The sequence below is a fragment of the Diadema antillarum genome, unplaced genomic scaffold, assembly GCF_040938485.1.
Source record: "Diadema antillarum isolate AM-2024a unplaced genomic scaffold, OU_Dant_1.0 scf00000048, whole genome shotgun sequence".
In the NCBI taxonomy this organism is placed as follows: Eukaryota; Metazoa; Echinodermata; class Echinoidea; order Diadematoida; family Diadematidae; genus Diadema; species Diadema antillarum.
The window spans coordinates 1,206,779-1,218,128 of record NW_027270937.1 but is presented as its reverse complement, the minus strand read 5'-3'; the positions used below and the strand labels follow the sequence as shown (position 1 = coordinate 1,218,128).

At 40.6% G+C, this 11,350-nt stretch overlaps 1 protein-coding gene across 1 annotated transcript; it reads right to left on the bottom strand.

Annotated features, from left to right (window-relative positions):
- Positions 1-479: 479 nt before the first annotated feature.
- LOC139715423 (neuroligin-2-like) lies at positions 480-10,869 on the bottom strand. Its single transcript, XM_071626997.1, has 6 exons — positions 10,731-10,869; positions 5,800-5,985; positions 5,134-5,584; positions 3,666-3,886; positions 2,331-2,478; positions 480-1,847 (listed from the first exon to the last, which is right to left on the bottom strand). The coding sequence occupies exons 1-6, from the start codon at positions 10,867-10,869 to the stop codon at positions 1,061-1,063; spliced, it is 1,932 nt and encodes a 643-aa protein (XP_071483098.1). The 3' UTR covers positions 480-1,060.
- Between the last annotated feature and the right edge of the window lie 481 nt (positions 10,870-11,350).

The window sequence follows — 11,350 nt, the reverse complement described above, 5'->3', positions numbered from 1 at the left end:
TACTGATGTGTTTTATCGATATTGCTGTATCCTCTTGTTACACATGTATATATTATGAGGTGAATTTGCTCTTTAACGGGAGAGAGCAAGTGGATGAGACGCTTCGTTGCTAGGCTGTAGGAAAAAGAAAACCATTCATGAATAGTACCAGTAGTACATTACAGAAACGGCCTATGCCACACGATGTTCAGTCTCTACACGCTGTCCTCTTCTTGGCAAATCTCACAGCGAGGATTGCAAATGCGCCCTATACATTCATCAGGTATTCATCGCCACTGTCCTCCTCACCTGTAAACAGGTTGCGATGTCGTGTCATTTTACAGCTTCGAAGATGTAGCGAAGATTCGCTGCTCCATTTTTACGAAAAGCACGTCCTACCTGGCACACTTTCTTTGCACCGGGGAAAGATACATATCACGTCAGCCAACAGGGGTTTGAAGGTCGAATCCTTTCTATTTTCTACGCCCTTCTTTCTCCAGTCTAATTTTCGTTTATTAGAAAGAACAAAAGATGATAGTCTATGCATACCATGATATTTAAAGCAGAAATAAAAGAAACTGAAGATTACTCGTCCTTGCAAGATCAATGTGTCGTCAGCGGTTAATGTTACATTCCTTTTCCACTTTCTTCCAGTGCCACTTATTGAAGAAGATCATGCATACGACTATTGGCACGGCAGTGTTATCGCATTCCTTTTTAGTATCAGATCGGCTATACCAACATCACAAGCGTTCACCTTACACTTTGGGATCTGTGCATGGAGCACTACCAATATCACTCCAAAAGGAGTTGAGGGCGTACCTCGATGACTCTTTTGGTGATCACACCAACTGAATTCCTTCATTTTATGACGGCAATACTCTTGTAACTGATGACGATCTCATAGAATACCGCAGTCATCCACTGGATACCATCGAATCCCTGTCAGTCTACATTAACCCTCGAGGTCTTGCATCGCTTAACGGGGGAATCCCCTAATAGCTCTACCATTCACTTGATAGTCTGCTTCTCTCGGCATGAACTGTTTTCACTTGCCATACTGATGACAGGAGGCCATGTCCTATACCTCAAACTCCACTTCTCCGTCAGAGTTTCTTCGTATCGCCCCAAAGTGTTGCGGAGAGCGGTTGTACTTCAGCGAGGAGTAGTTGTTACCGCCGTTGCCATGGTTACGATCGCTGGTCCCGGCTCGCGAAACAGAGGGCGTGTGCACGGCGCGATGGTTGCTCGGTTGGGGGCCGGACTGATGACTGAGGTAAGGGGCTACGGGGATTCCGATGCCGCTGTCGGGCGTGGTCTGGGGATGCAGACTACTGCGCTTCTTCTCCTCCGATTGGGAGGCCAGGTACTTCATCGCTAGCCTCTTCTCGATTTTATGCTTGTCCCGGAGGTAGTAGACGATGCCCAACACGATGAGGTTGAGGAGCAGAAGAAACGCACCTATCGCTATCACCATACTCAGTTCCACCATGAAGCCCTCCCGCTCTTGCGTGTCGGCGCCCTGTATTCCGTTGGAATTTACCTCTGGAGGGTGAGTCGAATCGGCGCCGACAATTTCATTACCTGTGTACCCAACGGTCGCTAGGGCCGTCACGCCCGGCGGAAACGGCACGTTGACGGGCGGCTCGTCGGCGAATCGTTTCTCTATCTTCGGGATGAGCTCCTCCCAGAGGGAAATCTTGTGAACGCGGTAGAAGTCACGTGACTTGGGATTGGTCGACAGGTAGAGGAGCCGCTCGGAGCCCCGCTTATACCTGGGCCATTCTTCCAGCGTCTCGTAGTTGAAGCGGACGACGAAGTTGCGATGGAGGTCGGTGGCACTCTGTGTGTCAGGAACATTGGGGTTCCTGGTCACAAATAGAAGGGAAAAAACAGCAGAAAGTATTGTTGTGTGAAGTATGTATTGCTTCTGCAGTCATTAGCCAGCTTTAGATCTGCGACGCGAACACTAAAATGACGCCAATTAGGCCAAAAATTGTGTTCTGCACATGCGCGATATATGGTTCCATTGTCCAACCCGGGAGGCTGCGTCGTATAAGCGTTCGCGTCGCATATCTAAAGCTCGCTATTTGATGTACCAGTCGTTAAACACTGAATAGAGTTTTAAAGCTCTCACAACATGGATAAATGAATTACCATCAATATATGGAAAATCGGTGCTGCCTGCAGTTGATATGCTTTGTTCAATAGAAACCGTTAACAGGTTAAAGCGTTATATCTTTACTCATTACTCTAGAAGGTGACCTTGGTCCTTTATTACTGCATCGGCATTCATAATGCCTCCACTTTAAAACGAAAAACAAGAAGCGGCAAGGAAAAGTTTTTCATACCCAGATTTGGCGAAATTGGCCCAATAAGTCATGAGGGCCAGCGACAGCGCAGACTCCGGCTCGCTGTAGTTGACGGCATAAATTCCCACGGGTTCCGGAACCACCGGTGCACCGAAAATGTACGGAACTTCTTCCAGATGTACGGTACCTGTTGGTTATAATGGAAATGACGTCATTGCATCACGTGACATATCTTTACTTTTTTATCAAAAGATAAAATCGATTATAAGTTTCCTTATCACACAGGCTGCCATATAGACTTATGACAAAAATCAACTATATATAATCAATTATAACTCTTCATAAAACAGGGTCCTGACGTAATCACTTTTTAGGCCACGTTCGTTTCGAGAGTCGAGCAGGATTACCATCGATATTAGAACGGAGGTTGATGGCTTCCCTTTTATCTCCCCCCCCCCCTCTTATCTTGAGATTTTACGGGGTACTACAGTTTTATTTTTACGAGTAACTTGTTCATGCTTTTCCTTGCTTCCATATTTTTCTTTCTTTTGAACAAATCTGAGGAGATACTTGAGGAGATAAACTGAACTGAACTTCTTTCGTTCAGTTTCGTGGCGCATATTTGAGAAAAAAAATCAAAGATGTTGTATGCCTACAATGTAAAGATAGGCACAGTATTTCCTTGCTTTCTGGATTTTTGCTTTAAGAGACTGATCATTACAAATGAAAATAACAGAAAAAACTACCGCCAAATATTTTTTTTTTCTTTTGAGATTTGGCGGGGCCATTTTTTAATCAGTCCTCTACGATAGAAATAAAAGAAAGTGATAAATTCTAGGGAAAAGCTTGCGTGGCAGGATATAGACATAATAACTATATTCTCTGCAATAAAATATATTTCCGTTCTTCCTGTGATAATCATGGTTGTCATGTGATATTTCAGGGAGACAGTTCCGAAAATGGTAACAGTGAGTGATAACCGCGTAATATATTATCATAGCAAGATTAGTGCGATCCTACATGTCCAGACAAGGCTCACATTCTTTATGAGGTCATGGTGCCATGTCTTTGTCATTGTTGTGTTGTCGTTGTTATTGTGATAGATGGCTTGACTTCCAGATATATCTTTAAAAAAGTAAGATTGAAAAAAACAATGTAATATCTACCGAGGATAGCAAACATTTCATACATGTTAAAATTAAACCTTGAAATGTTCATTTAGGATGAAAGCGTCCAATTCCGCATACGTGAAAATCACGGATATAGTGATAGATTTAGATTCCTGGCAAAAAACACGCTCATATACAGATGTAAGGGAGCGCTTGTGTCTGTCTGTCTGTTTGCCTGTCTGTCTGCTCGTGTTTGTGCTCTCACCTGCCCAGCGCGGGTAAGCGCTTTTCCTCGATCTATGCGGGAAGAGATAAAACCAGGCGTCCATCGAACTCTCGTCTGCCAGTTTGAGTGTCTGAACGCAGGGCGCCACCCATTGGTGATCCGTTAACAGGTCTTGCAGGCTGTCCTTTAGCGTGTACCTGTTCCCCTCGCCGCCGCCCCAGTCCGTATACTCGTAGTAGATCGCATCACGAATGACTCTACTGGCAAAACGCAATCCAATTATTGCCACACGCACACCGAGAGATAGAAACAAACGGAGAAAAGGGAGGGCAGGAGGAATGCTATGTTAGTATAACGGGAGTTGTGGGAGTGCGGGGCATTCAGGGGTCCACATGCACACATAAAGAGAGACTGGTAACTTTTCTACCTTTTGTTAAAGAACATCATGCAATGGAGTTTCAAGGTCGACAAACTGGTAGCATTCTCTGGAGTGTGAATGAGCGCGGAAAATGTTGATTCCCATAAGTTACGCGGCCAACAAACAATGGAAAAACAAACAACACAACATGGAAGGAACAAGGAGACCAAAGTTCCCACGAGTCAAGACAAAAGGTATACGCCCCTGAGCCAAACTCTCACAAGAATGACGGATGCGAGGAAAAGATGCCGCCATTTTACAGAGGATGATTTTCATGCTTGAGAAACAGTCAGTCACCATGTTAACGGTTAACATGATCTTAAATGTTAGTAAATCGACGTACAGCACTGCGGGGTGACGATATGACAGTTAGAAAATCGTTAGATTAGAGTTAGAAATGGTAAATGTCACAGTTTAACATCAACATGGATTGTCATTATTTCAGAATCATTGGCTACTGGAGGATGGAAGGCATTATTTCAGTAAAACGATATATTTTTGTAATTGCTATCCGGTCAAATGTTTGGGAGTATTCAACGATAGCATTTTTGACGAAAGCCTCGTTTATACATTCTGCTATGCGTTTGTTTATGTTGTAATCATGGCTGCAATCTTATCTCTTCAATTATGCCAATCGCTATCGTTTCGTGTGTTTATCTTTGCATCCTGCAGAACAAAATTCTGGGCTTGTCCATTACAATCTATTCTGGGAATTGCATATTAGATATTACAAAGCAATATTTTCAGAAAATGGCTTGGACACTGTATGGCATATCAATCTAGCTCCTAACTCAATTTGGGTAAAGTGTGCCTGATTTCTGCTCAAATTGCAGGGTATTGTTTTTTCCTACGCATGCATGTATTCTGTAAAATGCTTACTTCTTTTAAATAGCAAAGTATGAAATACAAAGACATTCTCTTGAAGACTATGGACGGGGGTGTTGCCTTATACATGACCCCATGGTTTTACCCATATTAGACGCCCATGAGCACCGAAAGGTGGACCTGTGTGCTATACAATTAGCCACTATTATTTATATAATCGTTATCATTATTGTCTTCTGACTATCTGAGGTAAGACGTACGTACCTGGCCTTCATGATGCCACCGAAGTTGTTCTGCACGAACCCGTCTAGGATGTCATTAAATGTCTCCAGGTACATGCGGCCAACGACATCCGTATCATGTTCGATGTACGAAAATGCTTCGTTTCGCACAATGCCACTCATGTAGGCAAAGTTCGATCGACCCGTGGTTCGCTGGCCGGCAATCAACTGGTCCCAGAGGACGCTCGGCTGCGCCTCGATGACGTCCTCGTCAACGACGGGCGAAAAGGCGTACATGTAGAGCGGAGACTGGATGTCGATGTCGACGAGCTCGGTAAAAGGGACATTGCGCAGGCATTCGACCATGTTGAAGTGAGTGTCAGATTGGCAGTCGACTTGCTCGGCCAGGTACTTGGCGAAGCGGGCAGGTTCGCGGGACAACGCCCAGGTGGAGATGGCCGCTCCGCTCTGAGCAATGACCCCAGCTATGAGACCTGCAAAGTGAAACGGGGATGAATGGATGACTATAAGCAAAAGGCTCTTTCAACTTCCATATGTCAAAACTCAGGAGTAATTTGTCAAAATATCGTCCACGACGTCAACATCCGACAAATTGCAACAAATAACAGTAAAGTACAACAAACCAACGAACGGATGAATTTAGGACATCGGCGTGACAAAAAAAAAAAAAAAAAAAATAGATAAACACCTCTTGTGTGATTAGACAGCATCAGAAGGCCACAACTGGCGGCTCCCGTCCCAACCCCAAACAACGTCAGTCGATCTGGATTCCCGCCAAATTGAGCGATGTTGGCGTGAATCCATTTGATGGCTGCGATCTGATCCATCAAACCGTAGTTGCCTCTCGCTGCTGAATCGCCGGTACTGAGAAACCCTGCATAGGTGATAACAGAAAAGAGAAGCAACTGGGTCATTACAATGTCAGTTTTACCTTAATGACCATATTGAGCAAAATGATAATGATAGCAAATGCTACTACATCAATCACCATTCATCTATTACCATAATTCATCACAAAGTTGTCATGACAACTCCATGACACAGGAAGTGATGAAGATGACACAACAATTTGTGTGTCTGTAAATCGCTATGACGTCACTTGCTTTAACGTGAATCAGACATGAAGACTGTGGATGCCAAATTAAAGAAGTAAATTCATGACAGCAACATCTCTCTTGCTACCCTCCTCCCCCCCCCCCCCCCCCCCCCCCTCTGTCTCTCTTTATTCTCGTTGAAAAGATAAAAATACAGTCTGGTGAGCACCCTCTCACAGTAGACTGAATCAATAATCTCAGAGATGTTCCTCATCCTTCATTCAAACATTATTATGTCACATTGTTTCCGACTCTCTGTGATTTGCAAACAAAGAAGAAATAAGTAATATCGGGTATTGTTCCTTGCGCCAAGAGATAAAAATATTAAGCTTCCTCCTGTATGGGTCAGAAATTCCCTGGGGCAAATATTCCCCCTTATTTTTTATCTATTTTCATACCAGTTGTGATGGATTTCCTTAGAATATAACGAGAAGCAACTGCATCCCAAATTAAGTGGGACGCAACAATCCTCTTGCAATTTCCACTGTGAAGTCTAGACATTTTTCAACGTTACTGCATGATTTAAAAATGGGAGAAAGAGAGCTACTGCTATAATCATTTACCCGTGCAAACTTTAAACGGGAAATAGTGAGCTTTTCGAAATACATGATACAAGCTTCTCTTTGCGAGTCATTTAGGAGGGAGTCTAAAAGGACATTGCTGTGTATACCAGCATCTGAATACACCATTTCTAACTGTACATTCGCAGTGTTTAAATCAATGTAAATTGCATACACATAAGTCCACATTCATTTTTTTTTTTGTCGTTGATGTGACATTTAAAGTTGTTATGCAATGCCTCATCATCTGTCCATGACTTTGTTTAGGCGTACCGCGCAGCATTAGATAGAAGTCTATTTCTGTGCTGAACACTCCACGTTCAAAGGCGCATGCAAATCTACGATTAACATTCTTCGGGCTCGCTTTTCAAGTGTTTGCAAACATTCTCCTGGGGGCTTTTTTTTTCTGGAAATATTGGAATTGTGAGGCGTACTTGGCTCTACATATGTAAGGATTTTTGTCGCCAGTGGGCTAAACTCTCCAACAGCTAGTCTTTTTCGATAGGGGGCGTGTATGTTCAAACAATCCTCCCAGTACAGGAATCGAGAATAAAAACTTGTAAAATGTACACTGATTATGTCAAAAAGAGTAGATAATCACAGATTGAAGTATTATCTTTATTATTGTAAAATGGACATACAAAAACGATGCTCCGAAGTGTTTATTGTCTTTAGATAGCCTATAACTGATTATCTGATTTCAACAGGTATATTTATACATTAATGATTGACTGTATAAGTACATAATCATAGATAAACGAACAAATTATAAGAGGAAAAAATGGAATTGAAAACATATTGACACCCTTCCAAAAAACAAACAAACAAAACAGGAAAGGAATGGGAAGGGAAACGGGGGGATTATGTAATTATCATGTCCAGCAGAATATGGGCATATCAAATTCTTATATAATATATGACTCACTCCTATACGGAGCAATGTTTTGAATGGCATTACCAGTATGCTCTACCCTATGGCAATATGGGGAGGGGAGGGGATTTTATCGATGCCTATAGTCATTTGATTTGATAAAAAAAAAACTGCATATCACACAAGCACAGTCGATATATAAAAAAAACCCTCCATAATATCTTTCACTCAAGTATTCATTAATTGATGTGAAACAAACGTATAAATGCAATCTCAAGAAAAGAAAACCAATATTTGATCTATATGAACCCTCTGACGATCTGAAAGGAATTTTGTGTATGTCGTGTTCTTCAATCCAAAAACGTACTTATGTGACGTACTTCGGTACTGCGCTCCTCCTCACAAAACCTCCAATCTGTGCAATCTGTTGAAACCCAAACATAATGGCGACAGAGCCTGCTATACAAACTTTACCCCTGTTCTCTGAAACTCCCTATGAATTATAAAAACACCCCAAATACTTGTATAATATTGATGTGGACACAATTGGGTATCAATATTAAATGAAGCAGTAAAGGGAAACTAGAAATGTCGCTTTGGCGACTGGTATGCCTCCGCCATAATGCATGATTTTCCCAATAGGTCTAGATAGTACATGTGGACAATGTGTGATTACATTTTCACAAAATTGGCAACATATTGAAATGACAAGTTTGTCACAAATGTGTTGAATGTTCACCTTCCTTGACCTAGGTTTAATTGGATGAATAGGAGAGCATGTATCTAGGGATTTAAGGACTTTAACTTGACTTTGACCCATTCATACATTTAGGCATTGAGTAATTTTCAAGGTACAGGTGTGGAGAAAAAAGTGCAATTTCTGAATTGAATAGTAAATTGTTACCATTTTCATCTGGCCCTTGACCCGAAAATTCATAAGATAATCACTTTCAGGTAGAACATGCATAATATGTACTTAAGTTTCAAGATAACTTGAGCCACTTCCGAGATATGGAGGAAAAAGTTAGTTCAGCACTTTCACTTGATCTTTGACCTTTTGACCTTTGAGGCAAAAAAAGAAGAAAAAAAAAACTTTTCAGAGAATTTCTATTAGGTTACACATGCATACACCAAGTGTAAAAAAAAAATAACCCTGCTGGCATTGCATGAATATGAGGGAAATAGTAAAATTTTGAAGTGTTGCACTTGACCTTTGACCCCTGACCTTTGACCCCATGAACAGTACATTCTCTAGATAATCACTTCCAGTCAGTACATGTATATACTATGTTCCATGAAGATACCTTGAACAATTTTCCAAGGTACGGAGAAAAAAAAGAAGTTTTAATATTTTTACTTGACCTTTTGACCTTTGACCTCATGACCCAAACTTTCACCAGAGAATCTTAATTGGGTAATACAAGTATACACTAAGTTTCAAGCAAATATCTTCAAGCATTCAATAGATATGGTGGAAATAGTGAAATTTTATGTATTTGACCCTGACCTTTTGACCTTTGACCTTTGACCTCATGACCCAAACTTTCACCAGAGAATCTTAATTGGGTAATACATGTATACACTAAGTTTCAAGAAAATATCTTCAGGCATTCAATAGATATGGTGGAAATAGTGAAATTTTATGTATTTGACCTTGACCTTTTGACCTTTGACCTTGAGCATGTGCACCCAAAAGTTGATAGGCACAACTTCACCCCCTAATACACATACATGCCAAGTTTCATTAGGATACCTCAACAGGTTTTGATAGTTACCTTGTCCACAAAATTCATTACAGACGGACGGAAGGACGGACGGACGGACGGACAACCCGAAAACATAATGCCTCCGGCACCACTTCGTGGCGGAGCCATAAAAACAAACTCGTAGCAATGAGTCGATGCATTTTGATCTTTAAGATTTTGTTTAACACGCATTCAGTCTCCTCGTGGTATTAAAGGGGATTGTGAAAATACCCATCCGTCTCCATTCCGACAACTAGACTTGAAGAGGAGCAGGCGGAATAGATTTAACACCCCTTAAGCTATCAAGTCCTTGGAAGATTTGATGCCGGATTTCATCATCTTCTGAATCCTTTTCCTTTTCTTATACTGCAAAAAGGTTTGATTTGATTTGATGTGATGTGATGTGATGTGATGTGATGTGATGTGATGTGATGTGATGTGATGTGATGTGATGTGATGTGATTTGATTTGATTTGATTTGATTTGATTTGACTGGATTTGATTTGATTTGATTTGATTTTGGTAGTACATTTCAAATAAAAGAAAATTAATCTTTTTTTTTCAAGCTCTGAAAAAAAATGCTAAAAAGTTCGCCAGTTTAAGAGAGAAACAAGAAGTTTATAAGAATCAATTATACAACAACTATTATCATGGACACATAGAAGGGCTCAAATGAAAGAGAATGCTTTTGTTCTACCTCATGTGGCAAAAATAGTAAAAGACTTAATGCGACCATAATCTTAATACGACCCAGCTACAAACCCTTAAAGGGTGTTTTGGGGCAATAGTAGTGAATAATTATACAGTCAATACGTTAGGTGAGGGCGCTATGGCATAGTGGATAAGATTCCCCGGACTCCAGGACCCGAGTTCGATTCCCACTCATCGTGCAGTGCTTAGGCACTTGGACAAGATGTTTTTACCCACCATGGCCCTTTCGACCCAGTTGTATAAATGGGTACCCGGCAACGATAGGGTAATGGTGATGACAGGGCCCTCTGGTAGAGCAATGGCAACACTGAAGAGGCTACCATGGACGACCTTGTTATTATTATTATTGTTATTATTGTTATTATTATTATCATTATTATTATTATTATTATTATTGTTGTTGTTGTTGTTGTTATCATTATTATCATTATTATTATTATTATCATCATCATCATTATTATTATTATTATTATTACTATAGGACATTACATCTCCACCTGCTCTTCTTTGATAGATGGCCACACAAGTGATACTTTATTTCTTCTACTCTGTATTGCTTGTGCAACCTTGTAACAAGTGATTTCAACGTTAAATCCACGATTTCAATGTGCGTGAAAAAATAACGAAATATTTCTCACCGAAAAGACCCAAGCGGTAGTTTACTGTGATCACAATGACGTTCCGATAGCTGGCCAACACACTGCCGTCGTACATGTTGGCCGTACCCTCGTCGTAGGAGTCTCCGTGTATGAATATCATCACAGCTAGTGGACTCATATCTCTCGTCTCGTCTGAAGTGTGGAAAAAACAACAACACACAAACAAACAGACATTACAGTTAAACAATCTCGAATAGGCTGTATATTTTAGCCTTTATACAGGAGGGGGAAAAGATGTAAAATCAGACACCAATGTTGTTCCTTTCTCAAGTCCATGTCAAAGAATATATATATATAAATATATGTTTATATATATATATATATATATATATATATATATACATATATATATATATTGTATTTGCTCGCTGTATTGGCAGTACTAGAAAAAGTAATGATAATGCACAATAGAGGAATCCATTAAATTCCAGTTGCCTTGGTTTTAATGAAATATATAAATATACATATATATATATATATATATATATATATATATATACGCACACACACACACAAACAAACACACATTTGAAATGGGTTGATAAGAGCAGATAAGAAACATGATGGCTTACTGATTCAAATTCTGGTTATCGCTAATT